We start from the raw sequence: 18,197 nt of genomic DNA on the forward strand, positions 1-18,197 counted from the left end.
AAGAGCACATTATAGCAACTCTTTGGTGGATCAGCTCAGGTGTGTTGTTTATGACAGTTAGGCACTTCTTTGGATGGTTTCGTTGAGTCGAATGTCTGAGCTACAGAAGAAAACTACACTTACAGATGTTAGGTGCATTGGCCTCCAAAGTCACCAGTAAAACATCGTTGAGATGTGGTTGAACAGGAGGTTCACATCAGCTGACAAGTCTGCAGCAACTGTATGACATTATTGTTGAATCTATGCCATGAAGACTGGAGGCAGTTTTCAAGCCATAAGGGGGTCCAACCAAGTAAGAAGGTGTACCTTAAAAAGTGTCAGGTAAAACACCCAGATTCAAACAGATAATTCCTACTTTATTCAAACTATGAAACAATGTACATGTATTATATAACTGGTTCACCTGTAACTGAGTTACTATTGGTTTTCAAAGTCTTATTGTGACCTGAATATAAGTAACAGGTAACAGAAAGTTATTCTATCATACATACATTAACTGGCCACTTTATAAGGCCAGTTGCTAGTTAAGACAAATATCTAATTTGCCATTCATATGGCACCAACTCTAGGCATTTAGGCATGAAGACATGGTCAAGTAATACAAAAAAACAAACAAACAAATGAGAAAACACCCACGAATATTTCTGAAAATGTAGCGTTTTTTTTTATTTTTTTTAAATTTCAAATATTGTATAACAAGACAAAACAGCAAATGTGAATGTAATTTTTTTTCACTCTTAATAACTGAAGCCTTTCATTGAAATACTAAATAAACAAACTGGTACTCTCTTTCTGGCCAGATACGTGGAAACACTTCTGCTATGATTTTGTTTGTATTTAACAAAATAAAAATGCAAACACAAATGTATGCATTAGTTTTTGACTACGAGTGAAAATTGTTTTCTTTACAAATAACTTAAAGAACTTATTTTAACATTCCATTCAACAACAAACAAATCCTCCCTAGAAAAAATTGCATTTTATTTCTTCACATCAATATACAGGCCGCAAGTAGGGGGAAGTGGGCCACAAGTGGCACCCAGGCCACAAGTTTGAGACCCCTGGTCTAGTACAACTAGACCAAGTATTAGCACCTTGCAGCTAATGAAGTGAGTTTAGTTCTTAGAGAGTCTCTTTTCCTTCAGATGCATTTACAAAAATATAACAGAAGAAGACATGATCAAATTCAGTTAAAATATGTAACAAATCTGTGATGGTAAATATTGAAAGTCATAATGTAAAGAAAGATGCTTTCAATATTTCAGATGTTTCTTTTTAAAAATGATCTTTTACTGTACTGTACTCTTTTCACCTTTAACCCCCGACTAGTCAATTATTATGTGAATACTGGCCACTAAAAGGCCATCATCTAATTGAATGAATGTGGCTACACTAATTTAATAAATGTGTGAAGTCATCATATTGACAAAATCTGTCCAGACTAACAACATGAAATCAACAGCAACTATGTTACCTCAGCTGCTAGCATGTTGATGTTCTGGAGTCGCACAAAGCTGGATTTAAGGAATAACTGTTTAAATTAAAGTTTTGAGAACATCTTTAATGCCATCTTGTCCAAATACATAACATGACGTCGTTGGGTTGGTTGCTGCTAATAGACTTACATTAGTTAAGTTTAGCTAACTAGTGAACGAATCAGTGACTCAGTGAAAAATAAGGAAACTAAATAAAAAGTAGTGTAAAGGAGATCATTTTTGTACTGATCAGGCTGCCACAGTGAGTCGTTATGTTAAAAAAAAGCCAAGGATATGCTGTCCACTTTGTCCACTTTTACTCTCTGACTGTTAAGCAGTAAGTGGTTCCTCGTTGTTTGGCTAACTGCACTGAAACGGTAAAATCCACCTGTTAGCCACCATGTTCAGGCTTGTAAAGCACTTTATAAATGAGGACAGTGTGCAGGAGAGCCTGTTTGAGTCAGATTTCCTGGTAATTCAAGAGAACGACAAGCTGGAGACAGACACAGAGTATTCCTCCTTGGGCCAGGTGTACGAGCAGCAGAATCAATTGATGAGGCATTGTTACATATTATAATAATGGTCTCTTACACAAGGACATTCAAACAGTTTACTATATGTGCATCACAAAACAAACATGACTCAATTTCTTACTGAAACATGGTCGGGAATCCTTGCAACAAAAGAAAAAAGAAAAAGAAAAGAAAAAAGGAGTCTCTGAGGAAGAGATGCAGTTAGTTTTGGAGATCTTTTTTTCTCTCACATCATCTCACTAAGTGGATTGTTTCATATTAGAAGTCAGGAAAATCAAATGTAAGTGAAGAAGAAGGATTTTTTTTCCTATGGAGATGCTGATGGATGTTTTCAATTATAAAGTGTTTTAAAAACCTGAACATTACAGCTAACAGGTGGATTTTCTTTCTTTCTATTTTTTTTTTTTTTTTTTTACATAAAACTGCCTGCTGCAGCCAGGGGCAGAACAAAAGTGATCCCCTTAGACTGTGTTTTAGTTTTAGTCTCCTTAATTTTCACCAAACTATTGGTTCTGTCACTAGTTAGCTAACATAAATTAATGTAAGTCTATTAGCTGCAACCAACCAACCAACCTGGATGATGTCACATTTTTTACTGGCACAAGATGGCGATAAAGATGTTCAACAACTTGATAAACAACTTTAAAGACTTAAAAATGCATAGACTCTAATATTTAGTCCCCTTTACACTCCAATTGTTTGAATACCTTTTTAACTATTGTGAATCATTTGATTAGTGATGGTGGTAAGCTATTGTATCTCTGTAGGGTCTTCTTAGTGGATTTCAGGTTGTTTTCAAGGACATTATTCCATGAGTTTGAGACTGGAAAGAGAGAGTTTGAGGAAACACAGGGCGGTGTGACTGAATTCCAGTTATCCTGTGACTCAACTGATGCAGATAAAGTAGGGTTTTCAACTCTGTTGGATGACAGCTCATCCTCACTGCCTTTGTGATCCATGGAATAATTCCTAATATTGCAACGGAACGCTTTCTCTGTGTTTGCTTCCTTCTTACACAAAATTATGTAGCACTTTGTGAAAAATTGACAAAACAAGATGCCGTAGGCTGAGATGAGGATAACGATCATCTCCACTGCTGGAAGATATTTGCCTGTGACATTGACATAGACTGGGCCAAACATGATCCAGGAGATGAAGTAAATGAGCATTGCAAAAGTGATGAACTTTGCATCATTGTAACTGTCAGGCAACTTTCGTCCCTTAAAAGCAACACCAAAGCAGATGAGAGCCAACAGGCCAATATAGACTAGCATGGCTCCAAATGCAGGAATTAGTTTCTCATTACAAAACATCAGTTTCATGTTGTCCTGTGTGATCTCTGAGTCAATGTATGGAGGACCGTGTACAAGCCACATGGTGACAATAACCACTTGACCTGCCATGCAGACTGCAATAATGAGGTAAGGCTTGTAGAGCTTCTTCAGCACACTTTGAATGACCGGGTCAAACTCAAAGGCTAAGACGATCTTAAAGGACTTGACCATGATGCAGGAGACACACAAGGTAAAACTCAAGCCAAACACCACCTGCCGTGCTTGACACTGATAGCTATTGGGTGGACCACCAAATAATATAACACTAGTAAATGTGATCATAAGGGAGAGGAGGAGAATGATGCTGATTGGGCCAACAGATGAGCGCACAACAGGGGTATTCCAGTGTGCAAGGAAGATGATCCCAACAACAATGGTAAGCACTGCTCCTAAAGAAGTACAAGACAGCAGCACAATAAGATATACATCACCCCATTTCAGAAAATCAGTTTTTCTGGGTAAACACACTGAACTGGTGTTTTTGGAGTAATAGTTTTCTTTGCAAGGATGGCATGTCTCCGAATCTGGAAACAGAGGACAAAAGGTCATGAGAATATTTAACTTGGATTCAAATTCCTTGAGCTGTCAATGCAACAGACTGTGTAATATAAGCATTTCAAAACACTTGTTTTCATAATATTTTGCAGTTTGCAACACAAATGGAGTTAGGAGTTGTTTTTGTAATACACACCATTGGAGTTGGAATATTGGTTCTCAGCACAGGGTTCACACTGATAGCAGCAACCAGGCTGGCCTGTAACTGAAGTCTTCCTGTAGCCAGGCCTACAGCTGTCTGTGCACCTGGAAGTCACATTTCCCTTAGAGAGGAAAGAATCACCATCATGGCCGTCAATTTTATTTACTGACCATATGAAATCATACCCCACCCCACCCCCACCCTTTTATTTTTAAATCAGTGTGGCATATACCATCTGTTCTTAGACACAAGGGTTTGCACGTTTTTACACACTAACATATACATTATCAACAGAAAAAGAGACTAAAGTCTCAATGATGGCAGTTTTTGCCATGTGCAAACTCTTAAGTTAGCATGTTAGCATATCAATATTTGCTCTTATAATGGAACCCAGTACCAATGATAAAAGAATAGTGTAATAAAAGAGTTAAAGAGTAAAATAACCTGTGAAAGGTAAACACTTACTATGTGTCTCTGAAGAGCCTGTTGTGTTTCCTGTGAGGTGAAAGTCAGATTCTGGTGTTCTATACTGTAATAGGCTAAAATGTTGTTCACATCTAGAGAATCTTGAGTCTGCTTCCACAGGATGATATCATATCCAGAGTTGAGGTCACCATGGTGATCAAATGAATAACTTTTTTCCTCCATGTAGAACGTTGCCTTCCGTAAAGCTCTTCGTAGCTGAAGTTTTGAAAACACAAATTAAAAATAATTTACCTGTAGCGGTTAGAAAAATTAACATTTATCGAGGATTGTGTTTCTGGCCACTTGTTCAATATCTAGTACAATACATATACACAAAAATATACAGTGGGTAAAATAAGTATTGAACATGCAACTAGTTTACAAATTAAATATATTTCTAAAGGTGCTATTTACATGGAATTCTCACCAGATGTAACAACTCATCCAATCAACACGTGCAAAGAAATGAAATCTAGTGCTCTAATCGGGGGCTACAGTACTATAAAGTCATTACGAGAAGATGCGACCTGATTATTCAAGAATGTGAATTCAGTTCTGGATTTAACATATATATAGAAAGACAGAAATATGGTCTCTCTTTCTGTTCCTGTTAGTACTCTTGCTTTGGCATTTTGGATCAACTAAAGACTTTTCAGGTAGTTTGTTTGGAAATCCTGCCTAGAAGCAATAAATGCATAAACTAGTTTTTCAGCTTCAGTCTGAAACAGGATATTTCTAATTTTAGCGATATTGTACAAATGGAAGAAAGCAGTCCTACATATTTGTTTAATATTCACATTGAAGGTAATATCATGGTCAAAAATGACTCAAAGAATCCTCACAGTGTTGCTGGTGGCCAAGGTAATGCCATCCAGAGTAAGCATCTGGTTAGGTACAATATTTCAATGCCATTTCTTTTTTTATGGCTGAGTACAATAACCTAAGTTTTATCTGAATTTAGAAGCAGAAAATGAGAGCTCATTTAGGTCCTCATGTCTTTCCTGGCATTCCTGCAGTTTAACTAATAGGTGTGTGTTATCTGGCTTCATGGATAGATAAAGTTGGGTGTCATCTGCATAGCATTGAAAATGTATGCTATGCCTTCTAATGATACTGTCTAAGAGAAGCATGTATAATGTAAACAAAATTGGTCTTAGCATGGAGCCCTGTGGAACTCCATAATTAAGCTTAGTGTGTGAAGAGGACTTTCCATTTAGATGAACATAATGGACTCTATTAGATTAGAAAGATATGATTCAAACCACTGCAGCACAGCATCTTCAATATCTACAGCACGCTTCAATTGCTGCAATAAAATATTATGGACAGCAGTGTGAGATGCTGCACTGAGGTGTAGCAAAACAATCACAGAAATGGCTCCACTGTCAGAGGCCATAAGAAGATCATTTGTAACCTTCACTAAAGCTGTTTCTGTGCTATGATGAGCTCTGAAACCTGTCTGAAACTCTTCAAACAAACCAATTCTCTGCAGAAGATCTTTCGGCTGTTTTACAAATACTCTTTATAGAAATAAAAGGAAGGCTGGAGATTGACCTATAATTAGCTAAGACAGCTGGGTCACATGATGACTTTTTAAGTAACAATTTGAAGGCCTGTGGTACATAGCCGATTAATAATTGATCATGTTTAAGAATAAACATTAACAGTAGTACTTCTTTGGGCACTCTTGAAATGGGGACAAGTTGATGGCTTGGAGAAAATAATTACAGAGGTTTCAGAAAAAAAAGGTGCTAAAATGACCTGACCTGAATCCAGTTGAAAATCAATGGAAAGAACTAAAGCTCAGAGTTCACTGAACCTCCAGGATTTAACTGGTGTGGAAGAATGGGCCAAAATCTCACCTGAGCAATGCATGCGACTAGACTCCATACAAACTGTCATCACCGATGAAGGCTTTTGTACGAAGTATTAAAGAAATCTCAGTAAGCGTGTTCAATATTTTATTCCTGTGTCATTTCTCATTATTACACATAAGTTAATTCATGGAATTGGATTATGAATTATGGAAAGAATTTCATGTCTATAGCACCTATAGAATTATATATTTAGAATATAGTTAGAAGATTGGTGATGTTTCAATACTAATGGGTAAGTCAGGTCCTCTGTGAGACCTGACACGCCTCTGTGGATCATTTATGTGCTTCAGTATTAATAGAAAATAATGAATATAGTTTCTTAGTATTGAAAGATTTTCTAATATGCTGTGCTGTATGTGTTTATGTGTTTCTGTGCTTTTACCTCCAATGGCTGTAAGGGCTGTCTTTTACAGTTCCGGTTAGTACAGAGGTCTTTAACAGCTTGAGCTATTGCTTTAACTGCCAGCTCAATACTGAACACAGCATATGGATATATCAACTTCTTTAACTCTTCTGATGAATTCGTCCCATGCTCATTTAAAAAATTAGACAAAAATGTGTTGTTCTCGTGGTGGTTGGGATTGTCATCAAGGTCATCGAGATATCGCTCAAACTTGGTTGTGTTTCCAGATTTAAGAGTGATCCCAAAGATTGTTCCTATGTCACTCAATTTGTAGTTCTGAGAACTCAGTACTTCAGGTGACTGTGACCAAATATCACTGGCCAACCAAACTTTCCCTCTGGCTTGAGGATATTTGAGAAGTTTCCCAAAAATATCTATCATACAGTAAGCTTTGACAAAGGAAATAATAACACTAACATTTCTATTATCTATGATGCTTTTGATTGTAGAGTTAATTTTCTCTTCAAGCAATTCATCATTTAAAGCATCTGGAAGAACAGAGACAAAGGCGAAGCAGATGCCTTTTTTGGTTGCATGATGCCAGAGGCGTTCAGTTATATAGCGACCGTATTCACTATCAGTTGCTACCACACCGACCCAAGTCCAACCGTAATGATCAAGAATCTGGGCAATGGCACAAGCTTGGTGATCATCTTGTGGTACGGTCCTCATAAAGCTTGGAAAACGGGTTTTATCACTCAGGAAACCAGAAGTTGCACCGTAACTTATCTGTGGAAAATATCACAAAACATTATGAAGTGAAACAAACATTTCATATTCTGTCTGTACACATATATCATTCATTTTTAGACTAAGTGTGTCTGTTTCACCTATTTTCAATTCTTGTTGCTAAGCTATACTATTTGCGTTTTTGTTGTCTTTTTTTGCTGTTCATCATATCCATGAATGCAAAATGTATCATCCAAATATTAGCTGCTAATGTTTGTACAATTGATTTTACATTTAGGGTTAGGTAACATAACCTCAGAAGTCGGTCATACCTCAGGGATGTACTCCAGATGGAGCTGACCTGTAACGCTTATGGATATCTCTGAGTAGTAATCACCAATGACAACTAGGACAGGTGGAGAGGATTGCTGTGCACAAGCTTGGCGATTATTACCTACAAATGAATTAACTGATACTATTACCTTCATTTAAACTGATACACACACAGTGTTGAGGACTAACGGAATACATGTACTGGTGTTACATATTTAAAATACAAAATATGAGTAACTGTATTCAGTTACAGTTACTGCTCAAATAAGTCATAATTAAAATACAGCTACTTTGTTGAAATACATGATTGCACGGCGGTCTTTTCTGTTTCATATGTTAGGCTATCCCTTCTCTAATTTTGGTAATTCCACATATTGCCGGAAATCCAAACAAAACACGCAACAAGAGGCTCTAATGTAAGCGCCTTGTTAATTTTGGTGGCGTCAGTTACACAATGAACCCAGAGCCAACACAACAGAGCCAGCAGTGCACAGGCAGGGATGGATTTCTTACTTGGAAATTCCAACACCACTTCACAAAGAAAGGAATGGATGTAATCTGAGAGTGCAATGCAAACTCTGTCTGCCAGCAACCAAGCTGCTCTCAGCATGAAAATACTCCAACCTAAAGAAACACCTGGAAGTAAGTTCTTTTTTAAAAACTAACATTACCCTACTGCAACTACCTTGTCATAGTTGTGGTAGCTACCTGGGTTATGTGCCACTTCAGTATCTTCGATGTACTATTGCTGTGTGATTTATTACTATTACTGAAGGCTGGATTACAGGCTGCATGACAACCTGCAGAAAGAAAACATTTTACTGATACAGACATTGTTTTCTATATCAGATCACTGCAAGAAGTGCTGTCTTACCTAATGTCCACCCTACTGTTACTAATTTTATATTAAGATTTCAAAATCTAGTTGGTATTCCTTTCAGAACTGCACATGATTATTTGCAGCTAGCAGGTTGTTAATACTATCCATCAAGTCTAATAGTCTGCGGTCTCTGAACTAACCTCAGCTAACGCCAGCTAACAAGCTAAAAAGCATGACAATATATCAAGTAATCCAAAGTATTCCAAATACATTATTCACATTGAGTAACTTAAGAGAATACACAGACAAAGAATGTATAAATCTTTACTTTTGTTAAAAGTAATTTAGAACAACACTTAATTACAAGCCAGAGAAAGTAATTTGCTACACTATTCGTTACACTACTACATTACTTCCTGCTGATTCTGTAAAATTACCTGAAATGCACGGTCCCATAATTACCAGTTACCAATATAAATATAAATATACAACTTTTAAGAAAATGTTCACAAATGCCTAATTTAGTATCCATTATCTCTCTTAGTTGATGTGCTATGTTCCCATGATGATCTCCAAAGAAAATTCAATTAGTAAGAACTATTGCGTGTCAAAAATGATTCTCAAATAACAAGGCAGATTTCTATCCCCGAGAGAACTCACTGTTTCTCATCATGAAGGCCTGGGTTTGTATCAGGGCAGTAGTAACGTCCCCACAGGAGTCAAGTATGAGGTATCCCAAGGTGAGGTTTCCCAACTCTCGCTCCTGATTTATCTCCTCCAGTGCGTGCACCATTATCAGAGAGTGGACCAGACGAGCTGTGCTAAATCTGTACAACACAATCAGATATATTATATATAAATATACCCTAATAAAATGTGTACAATGATCAGTTGTGTATGTTTATTACCTGTCACATGTCCGGTTTTCACGGCCATCATCATTCACAGTAACAGTAACGCTTTCATGAATCGGGAACAATCCTCCGATAATGATGTCACCGTCTGCTGTGGCTTCATTGGAGCATTTTGTACCAGAAAAGTGATGTGATAAAACTGCAAGAAAGATGCTGAAAGAATTTTTCATCTTCCCCGTGTGCTTCTTATGAGTGTAAATGAGTGAATCTTCAAAAACTTGCTCTGAAAAATAATTTGTGTGTATCTCTTCAGCATTCCTGCAAAAGACAGAGGTGTGGTTAAAGTTCTTGAACTTGAAATACTATCAGTTCTTTCATTTTTTTTCTTTTCTTTTCTTTTTTTGGTCACATGGGGTTCGATGTCACTGAGAAATGGGATGTCCTTTTACTTTCCATTTACTTTACTTACTTTTCCTGGTAATTATTTTTGACAGGTTTCACAGTTGTGAGCTATAAAAAACAAGTGATTTATGAATTATTCGGACTATAGCAGCTGTAGTTTTGTTACACAACATATATCCACTTTGACAACTCTGGTTACAATTGAGTCGAAGTATTATCAGTGGTTGTACTGTTATGTAATACTGACATATTATGCATCTGATACTTAGCAAGACAATACCAGGTATTTTCCCAGGAGGATTAAAAATAATTCTATAGCAGTCAAAGGAAGCAAAAAGGCTCTGATATATTAGCCGCCATGTATGTCTGCAAATCAAAAGTTTTCTTACTTGTTTACATGCCCTGCCTGGTGTCTGTTGGCTGCTTTTCTGACTTTGTTGTCCCCACAAAACATTTGAGATTTTTATTATATTATTACAAGTAAAACTTTGTTATATAAAGTAGTGTCAAATTCATATAGGTTTTTATATTTCTGTACTTAACTACATTGATTTGACAGCTGTTGTTGGTTTGAATTAGAGAATGTATAATTTTGTGCTTACACATCAATTGCCTTCCACTTTTCTTCAGGGACACCTGAGCGAGAGCCCATCCCAGCTGACATCAAATCAAATCAAATCAAATCACTTTTTATTGTCACATCACATGTGCAGGCACACTGGCACAGCACATGCGAGTGAAATTCTTGTGTGCGAGCCCCACAAGCAACAGAGATGTGCAAACACAACAACACAAACGAGCAAAATACAAGAATGGCCAACCTGAAACTAATAAATATATGTACAATATATAATAGTGTATGCATTTCTGGATGTGTATACTAAATATTTTCCTACGTGTGTGTGTGTGTGTGTGTGTGTGACATGGAGCAAGAGGCAGGGTAGAACCTGTACAGGTCACCAGGCTGTTGTAGTTCTAACCCAGAAAGGTGGACAGCTGTTCATGCTCACAATTACACCTTTGCCCAATTCAGAATCACCAATTAATCTTCCCCCATACATACCACTGGATTGAAGCCATGCAAACACATGGATGACATGCAAATTTTACACAGAAAGGCCCCAGCCTGGATTCAAACCCTGGACTTTCTTGATGTTAGACAGCAATGCCAACCACTGTTCCACCACGCCACCCCATTAAAAAGTTTCACACAATAATTCCTCAGCATTATTATGTCATATTTGTACACATATATGTACAAATATATCTTAACACTCCTAAATGGCAAAAAGGTGTCACCCACTTGCATTTACGATTAGTCACTGTAGCCTCAGTTTACTGCTCTTTGTTGACTTCTACTTCTGTCTTCAACTGTAGTTCTGAGGTACTTGTGCTACATTTGAAATTTTTATTACTTCACAATGCTACTGCGCTATTGTATATTTTAGAGGGCAATGCTTTTTTTAAAAATGCTAAATTTCTTAGAAACACAGAACTACTTCATTAAATACAACAAAAATACATCTGTAGTAAAAAAAAAAAAAGAGGAAGAATTTGGGCAATATCACGAAGTCATTGAATGCACATGTTTGATACTGTATAGGAAATAAAGATTCTGATGGTAGAACTTATACTACATAATCCAAGACTTTTTTCTTTATTAAGTAGCCTATACACAATCTCACCATACATAAAACTGAACGCATTTAAGTAAAGGTTCACATTGTATAAGACGTTCAGTGGGAAAGACTTTGAGTGGAATTGTACAACAGCGAGAATAACTTTGGTTTAAAGAAAAAAAACTGAGGCAAGGTGGCCACAGGGAATTATGGAAAATCATAATATTGTTTGAAATGATAAAAGTCATAATTTGCTTTTCAAAATTGTGAAATCAAAGTAATTTTTTTAATGAGACAAGAAACCACATTACGCAACTGACACACAGTAAAGTGGAAGTTAAACAGAAGCATGACGCTATCAGTCACATTCATAGATCTATTCAGTGGACTGAACACTAGTTTCACTACACACTTAGAAAGCCTGGATAATTATGACAATATCATGACTCTAGAACAAAATCACAATTATTTTCATATAACCAAATATCTCGGTGCCAATTACACAAGTAAAGAAGGAAATTGAGGAAACTTGGAAAAAAAATAATGCAACCAGATGCAAAGTCTTTATTGGTTTCTTTCAACTAAGAGATGATGCACTGTACTATGCAGAGACCAGATTCAGGAGTAGATAATTCTTAAGTAAAGCTCAGTTTTAGATTAATATTCAGATCTATCAATGTGTTTATTCTAATAAACCATATGTTATTAATTTATTTTACTAACGTGGGCAGCCTTGGTCTTCATAAACTGACAATCTGTTGTTGATCTGGTAATTACATTACCTCTGCACCATTTAACCATAACATATACTCAGATTTATTATATGTATTTCAACATGACATCATCTCTAAAAGGGATTGCTGTACTTATTTGCAAATTGATTTACTTTCCCATTAGGTATTTCGTCTCACCACATCAAAATGAAAACAGTGCAACACATGTTTGCACAACGCTGACAATCAAAGCACTTGATGTACACCCAGCTGATACCCCTGTATTAAAAATAAAACAGAATTATAACAGACTGTCAATTTAAATCTGTTTGCTTGTCGTAATGTTGGAGTTGTGCCACGTCTTACACAAACAAAATGTTAGCATGCTAAAAGGTAGCCAACAAGTAGCCCTGAATATAGCGTGCAACAATGGCTACGTTCACACCGCAGGTTTTAATGCTCAATTCCGAATTTTTGATCAAATCTGATTTTTTTGTGCGCTTGTTCACACTACAAATAAAATGTGACAGCAAACGTGCTCTAGTGTGAATGCTCAAAGCGGCCCCCAAAAGAAGAAGACGCAAAAGGAGACGTCACACACAACGCGCTCTGTTTAGACCCAGACCAAACAGTATTGTTTGACTGATTGACATTAATATAAAGACTTGTTTCGGACTTTACGTTTCCCAATTTTGCTCTAAGTTACTTTGTCATTTAGATATGGCCTAATAATTATCTTTATTGCTGTTTTAGAGAGGAGCGGTGCTTCAAAGGATAGTCGCAGATTTCTGTCAGAATCTGCAGATTATACAGTACAAATGAAATGTTCACGTTTCTCCAACGTTGTCTTCCAAACAGTTTCACTGGATGGCCAGCAAGCGTTCGCAATGTCTTCTCCAGTGCTGATAATTGGCGTCTGTCTTGTGTCAGTGACGTAGAAGACGGATTTAATGCGACATGACCATTCAAACAGCAGCCGCTTTCTAAAACATCAGATATGTATCGGATTCAGTACCACGTACGAAAGTGACCCAGATCGGATTTGTGCTTTTCACACTGTCAAACCATGATCGGATATGGGTCGCATAGGGTCAAAAAAGTCGGATTTGATGCACTTTCGCCTGCAGTGTGAACGTAGCCTAAGTCTAATGGTACTACCTTTAATTTTAAGTGGGATGGACCATTCACAAAATGGCGATGATCAGAGCAGCTGTCAAGAGATTTAACTAAGGATGGCATATTACAGTCTCAGCAAAACAATAGAGTAGCATGCAGCAAATCACCAGAGTTGGTGAAATTCAGCCCCCTTTTTTTTCCAAGTCAGTCCAATATTGATGACAAATCCTGCTAACATGGACTATAGATAACCTGAAAATAATAACCATGAATGAATATTGGAAAAATCAAATAACTTGCCAGTGGAGGGAAATACTTACTATCTGACTGCTGAGAGCATGTCTTGTTTCCTGTGAGGTAAAAGACAGGCTCTCTTGCTCTATACTGTAATGAGCTACGATGTCGCGCACATCCAAAAAATCTTGTATCTGCCTCCATAGGATGATATCATATCCAGAGTTGAGGTCGCCATGCTGATCAAATGAATAGTCTTTTCCATTCATATGGAATGTTGCCTTCCATAAGGCTTGTCATAGCTGAAATTGCACAATGTGGAAAAAAAATATTAAAATAATATACATAAAGCAGGCATGAGAAGCGTTTTAGCAAATAAGATTTTGAATATAGGATGTGTTTCTGGCCATTTGATGAATAGAAGAACAACATCTACTCTACTTTTAGCTCTTTTCTGGGTTTCTGCCAAGTCTTAGCATTTATATGCTTCATTATTAATAGGAAACATAATTAGATAGTGTTAAAGGATTTTCTGTCAAGCTATTTTGTGTATTTATGTTTGCTTTTGTGTGCTTTTACCTCCAACAGTTCGGGTTAGTACAGAGGACTTTAACAGCTTGATCTATTACTTAAACTGCCAGCTCAATACTGAACATTGCATATGGGAATATCATAATTTTTTTTCAGGAATTCCTCAGTCAGAACATGGTATATTATGTTAAGGTGGAAATTAGCAAGGTAACTCCCTGCTAACTTCTAACTCTGTTTAACTTGATAAATTCTATTTTCATGGATGCCTGGATGCTAAACTTAATTGTTACACCTGGTAGAACCTCCACACTGATAATTCTATTAAAGATAAAAGAATTTAGACAGTTTTTAACTCTCAGTAATGTTGTAGTGTTTGTTTGACTTTGGAGCCAGTGATGTCAGACCTAAAGATTGGATAGTATGAGGAGCTTAGATATCTGAAAGGCACTATCAATTCTCAAGGATTTTAAAGAAATATACTGTATGCCTCTATCCAGTGTCATGATCCTGGACTCTTTCATTTTGTTGACATTTGAAATTCTTCTTTATTATTTAATATTCCCTTTGGTTCTTAGTAGAGATGGACCAATCTGATATTACGTATCGGTATCGGTCCGATACTGACCTAAATTACTGGATCGGATATCGGAGAGAAATAAAAAAATGTAATCCGATCCATTAAATATCAAAAAAGCACCTCACAAAACTTGCCACATGGCATAACTCGGTTCATAACCGTAGGCGGCTGTGGCGTGTGAGACCTGTCAGCGGTCTGGTTGAGTATTTGTAGCCTCGCTACCAAACTGGCATTTCATCTCCGAGAAGGTTATCCCAGAGAGAAGTAAAGCAAGTGTGTAAGTTCATCTCTGAATGTTTGTAAAGCATTCCAGCGTTAAGCTTAACAACCGATATATGGAGCGACTGCCTCTCTCTCTCTCCCTCTCCTGCTGCTACTTCAATCATGAAACTGATCAATGATCAGCTGATCGGCTTTTCTGTCACGAGTCCGTCTCTGTTGTTTGTTTATCGCCCACTTCGCGCCAGAAAAAGGAAACCAGCGGCTGAACAACAGCAGCATCATGCGGTGGGGGGTGGTTCCCTATTTTTTTTGCTGGGAGTTTCCAACCCTATTAGTTAGGTTGCTTACTCTTTAAAATACCAGAATAGGGAAGATGGAGTAGGTTTAAGTTTATTAGATTGATCAGTATTGCTGAACTATGAAATATTTTGGGTGCAGTGTATTTTTTGCATACAGGTATAACAGAATAGCTTTAGTGTTTGTTTGTTTTTTAAATTTGAGTATGAACTTATACAAAATGCAGCAAGATATTAAAAAAACAGTTTTATTGATTAAAAAACACACTATATCGGATTCATATCAGTATCAGCCGATATCCAAATTTATGATATCGGTATCGGTATCGGACATAAAAAAGTGGTATCGTGCCATTTCTAGTTCTTAGTTTGATTGTTCATGGTTATTTAATCGAGACTTTACTAAGAAACTTTTTTCAAGAAACTGTTTCAGTTCATGCTGATTTCAGTTAGCATTCTGCTTTAGGTTATCTGGTTTAGTATCTTATTCTTGTTAGCCTTTCCCATCTGTGTCAAGTTCATTGTGTTAATTTACTCCCTGTTTTGCCTTGATAGTCTTTTTCACTGAAGCTTTAGTTCTGTTTCCATTGTCATGTCCTCTGTGATTAGTTTTTAGATTACCTGTGTTCTGCACCAGTTTCCACTTACCTCATTACTTTTTAAATTTATTGTCTCTGGTTTATGTGGTTCTCTTTGAGTTCAGTTTCTGCCTTCTAGGAATGAGATAACATTCCTCTTCCAACATTCCAGGTCTCTGTCTGGTAAAATGTCTGGTCTCTATAACTCCCAGACATTTACAGGATGTTGTTTCATAGAATAGTGCTACACAGGGGCAAACATGGCTTTGTCCTATCTTTTCTGAGTCATGTTGATGTCATTAAATTCTAAATGGCACAATTTTCTGGGTATAAATGTACTCAGTTCTATTCCTACTGGCCTTAAAGACTGGGCAAATGCATAACTCGTCATTGCTTCTGCAAGTGACAGACAATGGTGCCTGTAATCAGAGCTGCACACCTGTGGTGAGTGAAGTTATAATTACTCTATAATTACTGTTTGTGTCTTTGTTTTTCAACATGCCAAAAGATGTAAGCCGATACGCCTTGGTGTGTTTGTAATGTCTTTAGCCTTTCATTACTTTTTCAAATGTACTTTGAGTTTCATTTTCTTTCCTGCTGAAGCTTTGTTCTGAACCATTTACCCAAGCATGGATAATGTGCATTAATATCTTGCAAAACCAGATGAAGCATTTCTTTCAGGCCACCAGCTCACGGGTCATGACTCAGACATGTAACATGTTTTTTTTGTTCTTCTAGATTATGGTAAATGGCCTGTACTTGTATAGCGCTTTACTAGTCCCTAAGGACCCCAACGCGCCTTACACATCCAGTCATCCACCCATTCACACACACATTCACACACTGGTGATGGCAAGCTACATTGTAGCCACAGCTGCCCTGGGGCGCACTGACAGAGACTTATATTATTTAGATTATACTAAATAATATAAGTTCCTATTCAGTGTGTCAGTGTAAAGACATATTTCCAGTTGCCTTTTGAATACCCAATAGTACTATTATATGTCACAGTTCTTAAGCAGAGCCACAGCAGCTTGTTTCATAATGATTTTTCCCTTTATTTTATATTTTATATAATTTGTTAAAATGTGAATTGTGTTTAAGCTAGCTAACTACCCAAAGTAAATGTGTTTTATTTTCACACTTTTGCACAAGTGCCCGTTTTTGTATCCATTACATATCTTACAATTAATATGCTATGTTCCCGAGTGATCCCAAAAATGTAATTAATAAGGTCTACTGTATATAACAAGAGACATTTCTCATCTTGAGTACTCACAGTAATTCCTTGTGAAGGCCTTGGTTTGTATCAGGGCAGTAGTAACTTCACCACAGGAGTCAGGTATGAGGTAGGTAAGCCTAAGAGGCTTTTGACTAAAATGTTTTAAGAGCTGTTTTATCTGCAATGTCTCTCCGAGGCTATATTTAACCAGGTAAAACCAGATTTGTTGCATGGGTTTCTCCTTTAGATATTCCTTTGATCCCCATTGTCTAATTTCCTAGCTGTCTGCTCAAAAAAAAAAAAAAAAAAAACCCCAACAGTGCTGTATTACAAAATAGCAGTTGTAGAAACTGATCATCCCCAAGAACTCCTGCACCGTTTTCACCGACATGGGACACGAAACCACACTTTCAGCGGAAATGTGGCACCCCAGGAAATCCAGAACGGGCAACCTGAACTGGCACTTGGAAGGTTTACAATCAGGCCGTGTGCCGCCAAGCACTGAAAATCCTGACGCAGATGGGACGTGTGCTGACTCTCAGAACAGCTGGCCACCAATATTTCGTTAAGGTACATGAAGTCGAAAGGCAGGCCGCACAACACAGAGTCCATCAACCGCTGAAAAGTCTAGGCAGCGCCTTTCGGGCCGAACGCCATGCGCTAAAACTCAAACAGGTCGAAAGGGGTAATTACAGAAGTTTTGGGAACGTCTTCGGCACAGGAACCTGGTGATACCCCTGCACCAAGTCAATTTTAGAAAAAAATCGAGGTGCTGGCAAGGTGTGTGGAAAATTCTTGGATATGGGGAATGGGGTAACGGTCGTTCTCCGTGACATTATTCAAATGGCAAAAATCCCCGCACAACCACCACCAACCATCTGATTTGGGCACCATGTGTAGCGGAGAGGCCCAGGCACTATTCGAGGACTGTACAATGCCGAGGCGCTCCATGGCCGCAAACTCCTCCCGAGCGACGGACAGTTTCGCAGGGTCGAGGCAGTGTGCATGCGCAAACACCATTGCCATGTTCGAGAAATTCGGAACAGTCAGTGAAGGAAACTCAAAAAACAAACGCTGAAAAACATTCCCCAAAGTCACTAAATTAGCCTGATTCAGGGGCTCAATGGCCCAAGTGAAACAGGGTATTGAAGAGAAGCACAGGGCATCGATTAAGCATCTGTTAGAGACATCGACCAGCAGTCCATGGGCACAAAGACAATCGGCGCC

General features: G+C 37.6%; 1 protein-coding gene across 1 annotated transcript; it reads right to left on the minus strand.

Annotated features, from left to right (window-relative positions):
- Positions 1-2,733: 2,733 nt before the first annotated feature.
- Positions 2,734-17,996, minus strand: gprc6a (G protein-coupled receptor, class C, group 6, member A). Its single transcript, XM_085372913.1, has 8 exons — positions 17,846-17,996; positions 9,515-9,659; positions 9,267-9,433; positions 7,786-7,907; positions 6,764-7,513; positions 4,505-4,720; positions 4,034-4,160; positions 2,734-3,866 (listed from the first exon to the last, which is right to left on the minus strand). Exons 1-8 carry the CDS (start codon positions 17,994-17,996, stop codon positions 2,734-2,736), a joined length of 2,811 nt encoding a protein of 936 aa, XP_085229039.1.
- Positions 17,997-18,197: the final 201 nt, after the last annotated feature.

This window comes from Diplotaxodon limnothrissa, linkage group LG15 (assembly GCF_057381915.1).
Source record: "Diplotaxodon limnothrissa isolate DT_005_m linkage group LG15, D_limnothrissa_male_GT1.1, whole genome shotgun sequence".
NCBI lineage: Eukaryota > Metazoa > Chordata > Actinopteri > Cichliformes > Cichlidae > Diplotaxodon > Diplotaxodon limnothrissa.